Source organism: Arvicanthis niloticus, chromosome 2 (assembly GCF_011762505.2).
Source record: "Arvicanthis niloticus isolate mArvNil1 chromosome 2, mArvNil1.pat.X, whole genome shotgun sequence".
In the NCBI taxonomy this organism is placed as follows: domain Eukaryota; kingdom Metazoa; phylum Chordata; class Mammalia; order Rodentia; family Muridae; genus Arvicanthis; species Arvicanthis niloticus.
In genome coordinates, this window is record NC_047659.1 from 96,432,705 (window position 1) to 96,450,527 (window position 17,823).

General features: G+C 41.9%; 1 protein-coding gene across 2 annotated transcripts in view; it reads right to left on the reverse strand.

Moving 5' to 3' along the window:
* Fbn1 (fibrillin 1) overlaps positions 1–17,823 on the reverse strand; it is a 199,026-nt gene that overhangs the window by 48,393 nt on the left and 132,810 nt on the right. The window contains exons 25-35 of one of the 2 annotated variants that reach the window (XM_034495906.2): positions 17,501–17,626; positions 17,259–17,387; positions 16,312–16,437; positions 16,097–16,222; positions 14,811–14,933; positions 13,672–13,797; positions 12,068–12,188; positions 5,054–5,193; positions 4,785–4,907; positions 3,245–3,370; positions 1,085–1,207 (exon numbers count right to left, since the gene is read on the reverse strand). In XM_034495906.2, coding sequence (XP_034351797.1) covers positions 1,085–1,207; positions 3,245–3,370; positions 4,785–4,907; positions 5,054–5,193; positions 12,068–12,188; positions 13,672–13,797; positions 14,811–14,933; positions 16,097–16,222; positions 16,312–16,437; positions 17,259–17,387; positions 17,501–17,626 — 1,389 coding nt within the window. Of the gene's footprint in view, positions 1–1,084; positions 1,208–3,244; positions 3,371–4,784; positions 4,908–5,053; positions 5,194–12,061; positions 12,189–13,671; positions 13,798–14,810; positions 14,934–16,096; positions 16,223–16,311; positions 16,438–17,258; positions 17,388–17,500; positions 17,627–17,823 lie in introns of those variants that run through there. The other variant, XR_013108786.1, reaches the window with a different exon arrangement.

Here is a 17,823-nt window from a genome sequence, read left to right on the forward strand (position 1 = left end):
ATTTAGGACATGGATTTTTTTTGACAAACTCTAACCCTGTACAACCCTCTTCTCTATTTTTAATGCTTAAGAAATACCCCAAACTAGATAAATGGCTTTGGAGCTGACAGCCTAGGGAATTAAGATGCTTGTCCTGGGGTGTTTCCTGTGGTCTGAAATCACTGGTGTCCTCCAGGATGAAACCTGCTTCCTCTGTATCATGAATAGGAGGGTGGTCTAAGACAGAAACTTGCCACGGCTGTCAGTCAGCCTTTGCTTGGTGCCAAAGAGAGCTATGTGGCAGTCTGGTAGGAACTATAATTTTTTAAAAAATTTTTTTCCTTGTGTTCTCTGGGAGTCCTTTTCTCTACAAGAATGACTCATGTATTAAATGGAACTAAGAAGACGGCTCAGTGGGCAAAGTGTTTGCAAACATGAGAACACAAGTTGAGATCCTCTGCATCCAGATAATCCTAGGAGTAGGAAGGAGAAGTGGGAGGATCTCAGAACTTGTGCCAGCTAGCCCAGCCCATCAGTGAGTTCCAAGTTCAATGAGACACCAAGTCTCAGCAAATGAAGTCAACAGCAATAGAAGAAGACACTGGAAACTTGGCTCTTGGCCTCCGCATGTATTTGCACAGATACCTAACCATCTACTTGTACCCCTAACCACCGCCACACCACACACAAAATAAATGCACGGCCAGCGCCTATGTATCAGGCACTCTGATACTCAGGTCAGAACCTGAGCATGGGTGGGAAGGTGTGGGTGATGTGTCAGAAGTGTTCAAGGAGCAAACTGGAGGTTCCAGGGCATGGCCTTTGAAAGGAGGTTCTGAAGATGTCGTCTAGGAGAAAAAACTGACAGGAAGCCATACAGCTAGAGCACCCCAGAAACTTCTCTCTGGAGCCACAAGCTCAAGTCCAAATATACAGATGTTCCCTGTTCTTGTATACTCACCCCTCATCAGTTCCAGGCCTGAGAAATGTACCTTCCTACTCTTCCTTTGTTTTTCTCTGTAGCTTGTACGATCTTGGTGATGCCTGAGCAACAGCACCCCTGGGGATACCTGGGAGCCCATTTTTAATATACGTGATAGCTTACCTGTGCAGTTCCCACCACTTCGGTCCAGTTCATAGCCAATCTCACACTCGCAACGGAAGAGGCCCGGGAGGTTGTGGCAAGTTCCAAAGACGCAGATGTTTGGAAGGGAGCACTCATCAATATCTTGGGGAAGGGATTACAAAAAGAGGCAGATTTTTTTTTTTTTGTTTTTTGTTTTTAATTTCCACTGAATAAGCCACCCAATAAAATTAGGCAGTGAATATTAGCATTAAGGAATGCAGTCTGCCTGACATCAACGTGGGTAGTTTCCCAGACTTTCAGAGGATTTGTCTGTACACAGAAGCCTTGCTAATCAGAGGCTCTGTTTCCTGGGGCCCTATCACATGCTAAGCCATAGGCTGAACATTTTCTAGACAGCCATCTGTCTTCTTTGTGGCCTTTGATATAGGTCTTCCTTACGGCTGTGATCAAGAGCCAAACAGAACAAGATAGGCTAAATTCTTGGATTGTTCTTATCTACATATTCTCCAATTTTGGTGGAGAACTAAAATTTTAAGATCTTTCGGGAGCAGCTTTAAAGTTCACTTTTATCTTCTGTCCTGGTTCTACGCTGCATGCTTGCTGAGGTCCACAGGAGACCATCACACTGCCGACTGCTTTCCCAGCCCCGCCCCCAACCCCACACTGCTTCAGCAAAGTGTTCTGCTTGTGTGATGAATAGACACATTTTCAGACTGGAGACTGCTTTAACTAGGTGTGACCACTCTGTCGGTGATGATTTATATTAAGAACAAACAAACAAACAAAACTTTCCTATAAGTTTTAAGAGAAGTAACACTTGCCCTGTGACTGTCAACCGGAGGTGGCACAGGACCCCTTACCCCTGAGTTTGGGGGTACAGAAGCAAACAAGACCTTAGGCTCATGAGCAAGGCCTCAGAATCTTTGTACCAGTGATGCATTTTTAACATGAACAGAATAAAGAACCCTCAAGGGGTCAATAACAAGAAAACACTGAAGTGAGCATGTACGACACGGCTAAAGAGTGAGTCTGAGTTCATATCCGTTTAATAAAGAACAGCTAATGATGGGGCCTTGCCTAAACTTCTGTCAGTCCTTATCATTTGTTTGTTTCTCCTGAAATCATCTCAGCTCACTGTAATCCCCAATTACTTCCAACGAAGACAATGTACTTAGATTTGACAAGTGTGAGTAAGGAGAAGAATCTGTTGTTTCCTAACTGGATCCATCCTGAGTCAACAGGTTCCCAGGACTCTTCCTGACTGACCAATACTTCCCAGAAAGACAGAACTTGAAGCTAAGAGACCAAAGCAAGTGGCACCATTCCAGGGAATTCTCCTCCAGGGACATGTCAAATTCTGTTCTGTGTCTACACGTGTGAGATATTTAGAGAACGTCCTAAGATATATTTAGGACATTACTCCACACAAGGAACAAACTCTGCTGTTATTATCTGGAGTCCATGACTTCTAGAAATCAAAGCCTGGCAGAGACTAACAGCTATGCTTCTGTATTTATAGACAACCCAGGGGATCTGTGCTTTGAGGGCTTCCCCCTCCCTCCAGAAGTAGGAGTAACGGAGTTGCTCTGGATGAACTGTCCATGGTCATTCTTCCTCTCTTGTGTCCTATGGTGTAACACTACAAATCACTTGGCCCAGATTTCCTCTGCATAAATACAAGTGGTCTGTCTGAAGGTATTGTAACCTTATATTAGTTACTTGTCTTGGTGTGATAAAAATACCCCAAACAGCAGCAAAGTCAAGAGTGTTTATTTTAGATCATGCTCACAGCAGAAAAGCCCTGCCTGGCTGTGGCTGGAGCAGGAGGCAGCTTTATGTATTATGTCCACAGCCAGGAAGCAGTGTAGTGAATGCTAATGTTGAGTTCGATTTCTCTTATTTTCTCTAATCCAGGACCCTAGCATATAAAATGGTGCTATGCAGGGTTAAAATGACTCTCAGCGCAGTTAACCTAGTCTCGATAGTCCCTCAAAGGCATGCCTTCAAAGGCTTGACCCTTGGTGCTTCTAGATCCTCTGCAGTCAACAATACCATCATACCTCTCTGCCAACTAAACTGACCAGCTTAAATGTGAAGACAAGATACACTTCAGGTTTAAAATAGAAAAAAAGCCAGTGATGTGTAAACAAGCAAGTCTCACAGTCACCCCATGCTTACCTTCACAGGCCTTCCCGTCAGCACTGGGCACGAAGCCCATGTCGCATTCACAGCGGTACCCGCCAGGGGCATTGAGGCACTGGCCATTGCCACAGAGGTTGAGGTTCTCAGAGCACTCGTCGAGGTCTGTAGACAGAAACACAGGCTATGCTTTTGCAGTCAAGCGCTCTCCACTGCCTCGGGTCCTATAATTTTTTTCTGACTGCCAAGTTCCAACTGCACTTCATCATAGTTCCTGTTTGATAAATTTAAACTCACTGGTTTTTTGAATGCCAACATTGAATATGTAACAGTATTGGGTACAGATTCAGAACTCTGAATGCTAAATCATTCCTAATGCTGCAGTGTCAAACTCATTATTCAGACAGATCTTTTCACCCACAGAGGGGACATATTTGGGATCCAAAAGAACATGTCACAGTGCATGCTCATATCTCAGGCTTCAGGCTCAGCTCCAAGGGGTAACAGAGGGGATGGAACACTAACCTCACAAGTATTAAATTCCAATCATATAAAGTATTGATGACTAATGAGCATAACTTAAATATGTTTTTTCTCAAGATAATAAACAACCCTGGCTTGGGCAGAAATGATTTGAGCTACAGTAAAACTTTCAGTGAATTTCAGTAAGCTACTCAATTGTCCTTAGTTTCTTTTGTACTTACTTGACACCTTATTATTAATTTCATAATGTCAGATAGAAATTAGTGCTTGTTTTATTTAATTAATTTAGGTTGATGTTCCAAGTCACATGGGTGACTTAAAGCATGGGTGACATAGTCATACTACTTTATGGCCAATGTCCTTGATACAAGAAATACTGTCTTTGTGGGCATGCACATGTAAGTATTTGCATAAACTACACAATCAAATATTCATGTAATCATACATATTTAAATCCACATTGCAAGTTTATGCTAATTCTGTGATTTTAATTAGGGGTTAAAAAAAAGATGATTTCATGAGTATATCATAAAATGAGAGAAATCCTTACAAAGCAGCTCTGAACTGTTGTTATGCCAATACAGTGATGGTAGTGACGTGGTGAAATCTGCACTGCTTCCTCATGCAGAGCACCACAACGCTGCCCTTGTGCATCTTCCTAAAGCAAGCTTATCTTTGGGTTTGATAGAGATGGCACCAGTGAGAAACAGGTGTGAACACACAAAGGTGAACACATATCCAATGTGGTGCTATCTGCTTTAGAATAGTGATGCCATTATATGGATTGATATATGTGCATACAAATGTCTATGTGTACACATATCTATGGGCATGTGTACATATATATGTATGTATGTGCATACAGATGCATGGATATGAGATATGAAAGGTAGAGAGACACACACTGTGCTAGCTTTTGAGGTCTCCTTGGTGACTTACCTCCACGGTTTCATTCCATGGGGATCTAAATTCAGATAAGTAATATTTTCTGTTACTTGACTGGCATGCCCCAGTCTTCAAGAAGAGTTGTTGGTCTGTTATAGGATATTGTGCTTTTCCAACAAGAATTACATAGTTGTTTCCAGAGTAAGCCTACCTGTGCAGGTGAAGCCATCCCCTGTATAGCCATCCTTACAGAGACAGCGATATGACCCCATGGTGTTCTTGCAGTCTGCGTGTTGGCTGCACATGTGGGTTCCATTAGAACATTCATCCAGATCTTAAAAACCAAGTTACATCATTATCAGTATCAAGACATTTACACTGAGTTATGTAAAAATTACATTTTATTTTCTAAAATGACTACTTTCGTGCTTCTGATCCATGTAGTTCATGAATATAACTAGTGCTATTTTTCCAGTTTACCTGTGCACTTAATGCCGTCTCCAATCCAGCCAGGACTGCAGCTGCACTTGAAGCTCCCCGCTGTATTTGTGCATACAGCATGTCTGCCACAGTTGTGTGCTCCGATCTCACATTCATTAATATCTGAAAAATAACCAGTGCTTTAGGAAAAAGTTCTGCACAAAAGCTTTTGGGGCGGGGCTTTTTAAAAATGAGTTAGCGGTGTTCAAAAGTGGATTCTTTTTCATCCTCACCGTGGCATATTGCAGACAACTTAGTATCCACACAGATGCTAGGCTCCCATTGAACAGCTTTGCCTTTTAACTTACAAAGACAGAATGACATGGCCTCGGCATTTGTCACTGGTAGCTCCCATCCTTCTCTGTATTTCTAATGTGAGCCCACAGCCACGTCTCAGAAAAGTGGCCCTCTCTCCAACTGACAAAGTGAGTCACCTAACACCCTTCTGGTTAGTGTTCATATGCATGCTTTTATTGGTAATATATTTTCTTAAGACAACTTTATAAGTAATATGCATTTATCACATCTTCATAGGCAAATGAATATGTTGACATATCAGAAAACTTTAGAATTATATAAGGTATTTTTATTCTTAAATTTGAAGTATTTCTGTTTCATTATGCTTTACTTTTATAAGATTTTTATTTTGGGTATTATCACTTCAATCATATGCAGAAAATGCCAGTCACTCCACTCTAGCTTCCTGAGAGTAGCACACTGTAGTCTTGTAGTCTTGCATATTTCATGTAAAACTCAAGTCAACCTAGAGAGAACTTTCATCAGAATTAAGAAATACCAGAAAGGTCAAGTTAGTAAAAGGTCAAAAACAATTTCAAAACTCTTCATCCTCTGAAATTTCACTTTAAATTTATCCAACATAGACTACATAAAAATGTTAGGTAACTTTTTTGTTTCCTCGGACTAACTCAATGTAGAAGAGGTTATCTTTATAATCAACCCTGCTGCTTACCAGAAACAAAAATGTAGAGATATGACAGTATGTTTTTTTTTTTTTTTTTTTTTAGTTGAAACCAGTATTACACACAGAACTTGGTTAAAAAAGACTAAGACAGGCATAGGTTGCAAGAATTTCCAGGCATCACCCAAGTGGTGACTTTAAAAAGAAACCAGGTAAGCAACAACCCTGTTGTTTACTCATGTAGCTCAGTTAAATGACTTGAAGGTGTTTAGAAACCAGCAGCTTCCAAATGTTCTATCTTAAGCCTAGAAAGCAAGGAGCAAGGACAAAATACAATGACGACAGGTTTCTTCTATACAATTCTTTTGTGATGTCAGTGATAATAGTGACATGAAAATACATAGGAAAGAATTTCTTTTTAATGATCATAGCAAGTTGTTTAGGTAAATTTTAATGTGGTCTCAACAGTCACATGGACTGCCAGAAGTCTTAGGGTAGGCCAACAGAGACTCGTAGCTTCGAACTTGTGCCTGGGAGCCTTAAGTAACTGGACAACAGAGCTCATCACATCCATAGAAATAAAGAAGCCAAGTGTAGGGATAATTGTGCTGACTGGCACATAGGCGTTTAGAAAAGCAAGCCTCCCTAGGCTGGTCTAATAGACTCCACAGAACCAACACAGATGTCCCTAGGCATGGTAGTCCCACACCTCAGAAGGTAACACACCAATTATAACTTTTGTGGAGTTCTGTTTTAATTTCCTTCATAATATTATTTGGCAAATAATTTTCAGTGGAAAGAAAGAGCTGCTCCAGAAACTACAGAACCACTAGGGCCTGAGTGTGAAATGTCCCATGCAGGCTCCTGTGTGTAAATCCTGGCTCCCCAGCTGTGGCGTTGTTTGGGAAGGTTGAAAGGCTTTGGTACCATGGCATAGGCAGCAGATGTGATCATTCAAGCTGGGCTTGAAAATGACACCTGCTTCCTGGTCAATCAAGACATGCCGTCCTGCAAACCATCACCACAGGTAGGGCTGCTCAGCTGTCATCCCCACCCCCATTATGATAAAATGTCTCTTGAAGTCACAAGGCAAAATAAATCCTCTTTTTCCTTAGTTGTTTCTATTGGGTGTTTCACCTCCAAATGAAAAGTAGTGAATGCAGAACTAAGAAAGACTTTAAGTGGAAAGAACTAGAATTCTGCTCTTGGGATTTTTTAAATTTTCAGAGAAGGTAGAGATTAGGCCACACAATCAGTAAAAGGCAAAGCTGGACTTGGTTTCCCTGGCCACTGATACTTCCCTTGGGACATGAACGTGTAACTAAGATCATTAGTTTAGTAACTTCAGTTTTATTCTAAACTTTATTTTAAAGACTTAAATATTGATGGGACTCAGCGAAACATGCACAAAATATAAACAAAATTATACTGAGTATAATTTCACAGTTAATCAGAGGCTATCAATCTGCAGTACTATCTTCTCCCGTCTTCTCTTTTTGTTAGCATATATTCACTGTATAAAATGGATCTGGTTATATTTTCATACATGTGTATCATGTCCTCCATATTCAACTCCTAATTTCCTTTTTCTCCTTTGTCTGGTTGTCTAATTGTCAAAGACACTGCTATTTTCATATGCTTTTTCCCTTAATGTTGCATCTAAGAAAATGGGCACTTCTTTTAATAGAGAAATTTTCTTTAATCACTATTACTAAATTTTAATATAAAATTCTAATCCAAGAAAATATTTTAAAATTTTGCCATGCTTTCAAAGTGAAAGAAATTCTGTTTGGGAGAGGCTGTGTGTTGTGAGCTTTGGGATACCTGGAAACAGTAATTCAAGCATCATATTCAAGTCTCATGTTGTGAGCATTATATTAACTAGCTCCTGTTCTCAGTGTGTAAGAAGCAGATAAGAAAGAGAGCAGGTCATACAGTGCAAACACATTTCTGAGTTAACAGAGTCAGCATGAGTATGGATGCACGCACGTGCACACACACACACACAGTCAGACACACACCAACTCTTACTAATTAACTGCTTCCATAGCAGACTTGGGCAAGTGGAGGGGAACCATAAGGAAAACAAGCAAACAAAAGCACCGCACTGAAACGCTCTTCAATAGCACGAAGGAAACACTTCAAGTCTGCCAAGAACGTCTCTTTCTGTACAAATGTTCTCTTTTCTCCACAAGTTTGCTCCAGACAGAAAATTCATTTTTCAGAATAGGTGGAAGCCAAGCAAAGCAAAGAAATTCAAATTCAGGCTGACACCGCAACCTCCTTAACCCCACAGGTCCTCGGTCACAAAGGCCCACACAGGTCCTCTGTACAGGGCCCCTGAAGGGTAGGGGTGAGCAGCAAGCAGACTTTATGGCAGGACTTTGCCTATGCTCACAAACCTGTCACATAGGTATGAGATGTATATTGAAGTTCTGTAGCCTCCACAGCTGCCATTCAGAGAGCATGCCACCTACAAACGCCTGTCTTTCTGCCCCCAGATAGCATTTGTCCCGTGGGTCCTGAGCCCATGGTGCTGGCACACAGGGCATCTCTAGAATTAGGGGCTGAGAAAGAGGGCACGACAGCTTAAATGCAAGTGCTACTTGGATTTCTTAATTTAGGTCAAGATTTGAGCCAAGACTATTAACTGAAGAGAACACCCATGGAGTTTCCACAGGCTGACGGCCAGCAGAGGAAAATTAGTGGTGATAAGAAAAGCAGGAGGAACTGACCGGCTTGTCTAAGTAGAGTATGACTCTGAGACCCACCAGAAACAGTTCTCATGTGAAAGGAAATCTTGGTGTTGCAACAATTCTGATTTTATCCACCGGTTAAGTGAGCATGAGATGCCAGGTGGGTTCTAAAAATTAGCTTGTGAAAGCGAAGACCTACTTGGGTGGCATCCTGCAATGACAGTATCTTCTTCCTATTACAGTTACTTAGAAGGAGCAGCAGAGGTCACAGGAAAGCTGTGACCCCACCCACTTAAGCCAAAGACAGAGGATCTGCGTCCTGGGTTCCAAGCAAACACACATTCTCTCTCCATTAAATCAGACATTCCCTTCAGCAGTATCCACAATTTGGACAAAGCTTAAGAAGAAAAAAATTGAAACGCTTAGCATTTGTGTGGGCTGGGAATGTGAGTCAGTGGGTGGATTCTTAACACTGCCGATGTGATTGGGAGAAGAAAACATGTTTATTTGTTAAAATGGAAACAATCGGCAATGACAAGGGAGCTGAAATATTTAGACGGAGCTGTAATGGAGCCCAGAGGGTGATTTTAGTTCTCATGAAATAAAGTCCCTCTTTAGGAAACAGCATATGTGTTCTTAATAATTGCTTCCCAAGGTACTAAAAATCTATCTAAATAAGCAGGGTGTGTATGTAGTGTGTGTATGTGTGTGTGTGTGCGTGTGCATGTATGTGGTGTTTGTGTGCATGTATGTGTGAGTGTATGTACATGTATTCAATGTATGTGTATGTGAGTATGTCCATGTGGTGTGTGAGCATGTGTGTGTGCATGTGTGAGAGTGTATGTGTGTATGCATGTGTGTGCCTGTATGTGGCGTGTGTGCATGTGTGAGTATGTATATGTGGTGTGTGTATGTGATGTGTGTGTGCATGTGTGAGAGTGTATGTGTGTATGTGTGAGAGTGTGTGTACTATGACACAGTTGCAGTATTTCTTTTTGCTGTTATTTGTAGTGTGTCTTGCTTATCCAATTAGGCAAGATAAGTATCTCAGTTTACATTAGTTGTCTGGGACATTATAAACACTTGTCCTTAACGGGACTATCACCAAGGTGACTTGCTGATGTCCGAAGCTATGAGTAATACTGACTTGAAACCAGCCTGAAAGAGACCTAGTTACATGGAACTAAAACGACATTTTGGCTGATTTTTAAAAATGTGTTTTCAAGTATGTGAGGCTTGCCAGTTCCTGTCTGTGTAAGTCATTTCCGGTCCAGTGTGATACCTTTGGCTGCTACTAACAGGATTATTCCCAGGGGATCTTTTCTTCTCACCCTAATGCAGCCGCCCTGGTTATGCCAGAGTTCTTTGCCCAAGGGGGTTGTCTGTTTAAAGTCAGATGATTCTGACAATTTGTTCATGATCACAGACCAGTGGGAGAACACAGAACAAAATCAAGGATTCTTCTCTTTCAGACATGAATATCATAAACTATGCTACTGTGATACTGGTCACAAAATTCGGGGCATCTTCCTACAGTACTTGCTAAATATCACCAAACTGAAAAGTTATTTTAGACTGCATTTGAAAAAAAATAGGGAGGTATTGGTCTTTCTGGAAAAAAAAAGAAGAAGAAGAAAAACCAGTGTTTCTCTGGGTCTGTTTCTGTTCACTGGTCTTACTAAAAGGTGACTTCCGCGTTGTAACACTGGCACTCACTCATCCAGCCCACAATGAGTATGTCTTGTCCCCCAGTCTTTGCATCTATGAAGATTCAATTATAAAAAAAATTTCCCTTTAAAAATGGATTTTCATGCATGTGTGTGGCAGTTATATAGAGGTCTCAGTAGATTTCATGTTGCCTCTAGGCATGTCATCTGAAATAGCAGTAAGTTCCCATACATTGTATCTCTTTTACCTGTAATGATACAACTATAACATGAACATAACCTGTCATGGTGAAAGACCTAAAATAACCATCCTCTGCATGTTCACCCATTAAATAAACTTTGGAAAATGGCACTCTATAGACTCTCCTTCCAGCCAATAAAGACTCTCCCCAGAGACTCTGTCTGTTCATGATCACCATGGCCCTCTGTCTGAACTCCAGTGAGCTTTGTTCTTTTCCTTTATTCATTACAATGCAGCACAGTTAGTCTACCCTCCTCTTCACTCTGCCAAACCACAATCCCCTAGCAAGCCTTATATTGACACTGGAAGCTGATAATAAATGTTGAATCTGAGAATCGTTTGTACCTTAGCCTCTGTGTGGATGAACTCCCATCTACTGGAGGGAGCACTAGCCAGGATTCCCGGGATGAGCAACAAGGGAGCATAAACGAATTTCAGTGTTATGCCTCTTTCAAACAGCTTGGGCAGCCGGACTTTTTGAACCACCAATAACATTACTGCCATGTATTGGTAAGTTTGACAATTAACACGGCCACTTTATCACTGATAAATATATTTTGATGCTTTCTTGAAATACGCTGAGGCAATTAAGAGGAAGATACATACATTATTAAACTGCCAATATGCCAGTTTTAATGTTTAAGTGACAGGGCCTTACCAAGCAGCTTTTAGAATTCAAGCCCAGCCAATTACTCATTAAATGTTTTTAAAGTTACCTAGTTCAAGGTCACCATGCTGTTTTAAATTATGTTATATGCCACAATCTGTATCTTTAATAAAAGTTATTATAGTAAAATGTTACTGTCTATCATTGTATTTCTTAATTTCATCATTTCATGTTTGAAGACAACATCTAAATACTTATAAAACAACGTCATGGCAGAGAGTGGCTTCTTCCATTTGATATTTAATATGATAGTCTGAAAATATTGAACAAGGGTTTCTTAAGTGCTATTGATAACAAATAAAAGTGAATAGTTCAATCCCTTTATGGCATTAGCTAAGTCACATGGATAAAAACTTGTTTAGGCTAGAAAGTTAGTGTATCCAAAGCACTCTAACTTGAGGACTGGTAAGGACAGATAAAATCCAGGACGTTTACTTTGAAAAGCAACCTCAGTTGCAAAATGAAGTGTTGGCAAAAGAAGGTTGCTCTGATAAAGGGTTATGAATCTTCAGGATCCAGCATTGTCACTAATGTGATCTGAAAGCATGATTCTTAACCTATAAAGATTATACTATTCATTGTTGTGTTAACTTATCCAACACGGTGCATCGCTATTTTCACAGATAGAAGGGCAGGCTTCATTCAGGTTGGTTCCAATAAAGCATTGAAAGTTTCAAAGGGATAGAAGCTAAACTGAGGAAATATGGCACATGAAATATCTACAATGCAGTTAAAATGTAAGTTTAAAAACATGTTCTATTAGGGCAGTTTCTTAGCTACTTGGCATGCTTTTGATCAATATGAAATAGAAAATGTACCTGTACAGCCCGTTTTTTCCTTTTTTTCCTGAATAGCCCATATCACAGTGGCAGATGAACGAGCCTTTAGTGTTTTCACAGGTCCCACTAAGGCAGATGTTCGGATTCAGGTCACACTCATTGACATCTGGAAGATAGAGATACAATTCATACGTCCAAGTTTTTGTTGTAATGGATACTTTCTCCCTGAGATATAAGAACTATGATAAAAACTAAGAAAAGAGCCAGGCAGTGGTGGCACATGCCTTTAGTCCCAGTACTTGGGAGGCAGAGGCAGGCGGATTTTTGAGTTCGAGGCCAGCCTGATCTACAGAGTGAGTTCCCAGCCAGGGCTATACAGAGAAAAAAAAACTAAGAAAAGGTGAGACACTTCCACTAAATAATGATCTTGGAAAGTAAAGTAAACATTATGAAATATTATATTTAGATGCTTTCTCTCAGAAAAAAATATATAAGGGACTCCATTCATAACAGCACATCTTAGTGCTGACTAACTGTGAGAGCTGCCTGTTACCCAGGTGGTGAGTAAACTCACTACCTCTTGCTGATAGAAGCTTGTATATGTGATGGGATTTTTTTATGAGACAACATTCTCTGTGGTAAGATAACTGTGATTCCGTCTGTGTGATACCTACAATTGCCTGGAAGAGATGGATCAGTGGTTAAGAGCACCAGCTGTCCTTTCAGAGGATCAGGGGTTCGATTCCCAGCATACACATGGCCACTCACAAACTGTCTGTAACTCCAGTCCTAAGTGACTTGATGTCCCCTTCTGGCATCCACAGGCACTAGTCATGCATGTGGTGTACAGGCACACGTGTGGGCAAAACCATCCATCCACGTAAGAGATGTGCTTATAACCTACCTCAGGTTCCTACTTCTGGCCAAGAGGGAATGACCATCTCACCAGAAACAACTAAAAAGTGAACAATAGCTAGAGAAACTTTTTCTAGGCCCTGAACATGAAGCAACAAAAATACAGTGATTCCTGAGATAAAGAAAATAAATTGGGTTCAACATTATTCTCAGATTACTGAAGAACTCTAAGCCTCAGCCTATGGAAGAGGACACCACATAGAACCAGGTGACATCACTGGCCTGGGTAAGTCAGAGGAGAGGAAAGCTTCCGCAGATATTCAGAGGAGTGGTGAACTCACTCATGCACGGAAACAAACTATCCAGGCTGGGGAAAGACCTGTCCAGTCCAGTGCAGCAATTCCCCGTATTCACAGAAGACAGACACTGGCTCCCTTTCCCCACAGCCAAACTAGAAAGCCTTATACTTCACAGGGGATGGAGTAGGGCTACAGGGAATCTTGTCTCAATAATACAGCAAAACCAGTTCTCAGCTAACTGCTGCTTAAATGTAAGACTTGTAAAAAGTATCAGCCTGGTTCCAGTTAACCAAACCTCATCCTCAAAGTTCAACAATACTTCTAGAACACAGAGATAGCCAGCATTTACCAAGGTGACATTTAAAACAGCCAGCTCACAATAAAAAAAAAGTTATCAAGCAGGGGAGGAAGCAGGAAATATGAACTAATTGATCTCTAGTGTCAATTTCTCAATACTGTGACTGAGCACTTAGACAATGCCACCTTCGTTCTTACCAACACAAGTCTTCATGTCTTCAGACGCCATGAACCCATCATAGCACAGGCACCTGTACTCCCCAGGTATGTTTGTGCACTGGCCGCCATCACAGATGTTGGGGTTATCTTCACACTCATCAATGTCTGAAAAGAAGAAAATCAACAGCTATGTATTATATAGATATTGATGTTGGTTCACTATTCAGTGAGGAAGTATGAACTGACCCAATGTAACAAAATTTAGCCCGCGTGTATATCACGAGCATCTCCTAACCCTAAATCCAAATGAAGCGTTGTATAGATTACCTCATTAAGTTATCTCAGGGACAGAGGAGGCAGCTGATCTCAAAATTCTCAGTGTGTGGTCCAAGGACACAACACTGGTCTAAAGACTATTGGAACAAATTTAAATATATGAATTCACAATTCAAAATGATTATAGTTATAAATGGCTACTTTCAACATTTATTTTGCATAGTCAAATTACACAGAGGTGGGTTTTGTATGTGTTTGGGGGAGGAGGTTTAAGGTCAAATTTTCTAGGTTCAAATTCCCTTCTTAACCAGAACCAAAATCAAACTGAGTCATGCACTCTACTTTTTACCTCTTGTTGGCTGCTTGACTCACCCAGCATAAGATAGTGAGATAGGAGTATAAGTTAGGAGAGTGGCTCTCAAACTTCAGCATTTATACAAACACTAAGATCACCCAAGATGACCAAGATCACCAAGGGATGACCATGGGATCACCAAGATGACCCAGTACTTTTCAACTCAGTAGATTTGGACCCAAAGAGGCTGAGGTTTTGCAGGTTCACAAGTCCTCAGGTCATGGGACTGCTGCAGAAAACACACTCAGAACTCAAATTAGGTTCATGATCCAGCTCTCCAAAATTCTGTTTAACCAAGAAAATGCTTTCTGGTCCAATTATTACACAAGTGTTATACTAAATTTTCTTTCTCTTTCCCACAATCGCAACTACATTTTATAAATGAAGATCTGGTGCTAAATATCTTGCTTGAAGACACACAGCTAAAATATGCAACAGACAAAGACTTGAGCCCAAGGTTGTCACACTCTGAAGCCCAGTCCTCTGAGCCACTCTGTTTGGGGCACTGTCATTGAAAGAGAGACACCCAGAGGGGAAAGCTGCTCACCTGTGCACGATCGCTGGTCTGGCATCAGTGCGAAGCCTGGCTGACAGCTACATTCATAACTCCCATCAGAGTTTGTGCAGAAGGTCTCACAACCACCGTTCATTATGCTGCATTCATCAATGTCTGAGAGAAGTGAGAACAATGTGAGAATGTGCCCTCTCCTAAACTGTTGCTGAAATTTAATCACTGCCATACAAGCATTAAGGCATGGTGCTTTGAGGAGGTTATTAAGCTATCAGGACCCCACCCTCATGGGTAGCATTGGTGACACTGTAAATGGGTGAGTTTGGCCATTCTTACTTTCTCTCTTGCCTCTTACACATTTTGGTGCAGCAAAAAGGCCCAATCCCAATGCCAGCACTTTGCCATTGCTTCCCAGCCTCCAGAGCTATGAGGCAATGAACTTCTATCATTATATATTAGCCAGTGTTGGGTATTCCAGTACAGCACATAAAACCTGACAGAGACACCTTCTTTTGTGTTTACAATTGGGGCAATCTTCGTGGTCATTGATTCAATTACAAACATGAACTAAGGCTTGATGGGCTGAGGGTCTTGATCTGATCCTTTGCAGGAACCTGAATTGAAGTTTTGAGTTGACCTTGGTTAGATTTCAAAAGAATCTGGGCTGATTTATGGTTGTGGGTGGAAACTGTCTAAGACTTGGCAGTTCCACATGGTGTACACCCCAAGCCAGGCCCAAACTGGCAGCATTTACACAATCTCACTTGGACTTTGGGCATGATAAAGCCACAGGACCTTCTGTGTCACTCTTCACGGGGGAAACTAAACCTACAGAGGACCAACCACAAAGCAAAATTCTTGTCCCACAAAAAACCATACTTAGGGAGTGCCAGACATGGCCTCTATTTCAGGGTAAGATATGAACATTCCATGTTCTTCTTGTCAATAGCCACTCTTCGAAATCTTTAAACGATCTCTACCAAGCCAGGCAGAGAGCTCACCTCATGCCTTCCTGAGCTCTCCACAGTACTTGCTACACTTAGCTCATCCCAGGATTAATTATCACTGGCTGCTTTGCCTTGGCATGCATATGTTATGTTCATTCTCAAAGAGCATACATCCGATTAGGAATCTTTCACTCATCTGCTTCTTTGAAGAGGGAAGTGAGGTGCAAATATTGTGGGCTGCTAGGAGAATCGTGCTTCCAGTGAGAACAGAAAGATGAAGCAAAGGTATGTAGCAATGAAGCTGGAACTCAGAATGCATCGCCTTTACAAAGAGATGAATAAAACGTGCTGTGAAATAAAAAGGCTGGAACTTACCGACACAGAAAAGCCTATCGTGAGTGGGGTGATAACCCGGGTTGCAGGCACACTGGTACTTCCCTATGAGGTTCACACAACGCCCATTGGGACAGAGGTTTGCACTCAGTTCACACTCGTTGATGTCTGTTGAGAAACAAAGACCACCATAGAGATGTAAGTGTTTGAATCAAACAACTGACCTCACACAAGTGTGTTCTAAGAGAGCTTCTTACCAATGCATGCAGAGATGTTTGGGGACAGTTGGTGACCAGGAGGACATTCGCAGCGATAACTTCCCTCTGTGTTGTGGCAAATGCCTCCTCGACATAGGAGGGGATCTCTCTGACATTCATCAATATCTGTAGAACAGAAATGCCCCATGTGAAGATGCTGGTACCATGTTCTCCTTTACCAAGCCGTCCCCCTTTCCAACCCCCAGTTTCTGGGAATCCCGGCTACTGACGGCTGATCAGTTCCCTTCTGGGAGAGCAGCTATCCATCTCATTTGAAGTGTCTGGGAGGTGAGAAGCCACAACACTTTCCTACATTAGAAGCAACCCACCATGAGTCCTGACTGACTGGCTTGGATATAAAAAACCCTGACCTTGTCTCAACACAGGACAACTCCTGGTGCCCTTCTCACCTCCAGAGCCCCCTGTAGGATCTGAGGAGGCTGCAGTACAGCCAGATTCCATATTATCCTCTCTGCCATTCTGAGGGGTTCCTCCCTCAAAACATTTCTTCAAAACCCATAGCAAAGCAAAGCACAAACAAACCAAAATCCAAACAAATGAACCTAAGTCCACCGCTTGTGTGCAGAAACCTCTTCTCAGACTGTTCACAGGGAACCCGACTTAAGGTAGCTTAGTCAGCACTGTCTTCTAGAACTGTAATGCAGACACCCTGAGATGGGGCTCCTGCTATGGCTCAAGTCTGAATTGTTTACAATTCAACTGTGTTCGGCATTGAGAGTTGGAATGTCTCAGGGTCTCAGAGCTTGCCACTGGAATCACTCATGATTGTTAGCCCCTTAGTGACTTCCTCTACGAGTCTCCCTCGGCCACAGACTTCCCTCGCTGGTCAGAAGACTGGGTAGCATTGCGTGGCACACTGCCTGAAAGGAATGTAGGCTTCTCGAAGTCCTTTGCTTCCCACGCAGGTGAAAGCAGCACAAACTTACCCATGCAGTTCTTCATCATCATGAAGCCACTTTCATAGCCTTCGTCACACTTGCATTCAAAGTCCCCTGGGGTGTTCACACACTGGCCTCGGCCACAGAGGTCAGGAGATATGCGGCACTCATCAATATCTGCATGAAAAACAGCAGGCAGCAACATGAGGGCAGGGACAACCTTACAAGGTGAAGCGGCCCAGAAAAAAGAGAATGTGGAGACTCCTTCCTTCCCGCCCCTGGAGACTGACCTGTGCAGTTCCTCTCTTCAGAATCCAGAGCAAAGCCACTGTCACACCTGCACTTGAAACTGCCAATGGTGTTCCTGCACTTGCCGTGGGTGCAGAGGCTGGGGATCATCTTGCACTCATTGATATCTTCAGGAAATCGAAAATGCAGGGAAGAAAAGCAGATGGACAAATGTTAGGATGTCTCAGGGGTCCACAGTTTAAACCCAGAAGGTTGGAGAGCCTTCATTTCAGGTCTTGTCAATATCCACCTCAAAAAAAATGTATGATGATCCAGGGCTAGGACTTTATAAATATCTCTAGTCATTCTGACCTCTACATTTTAA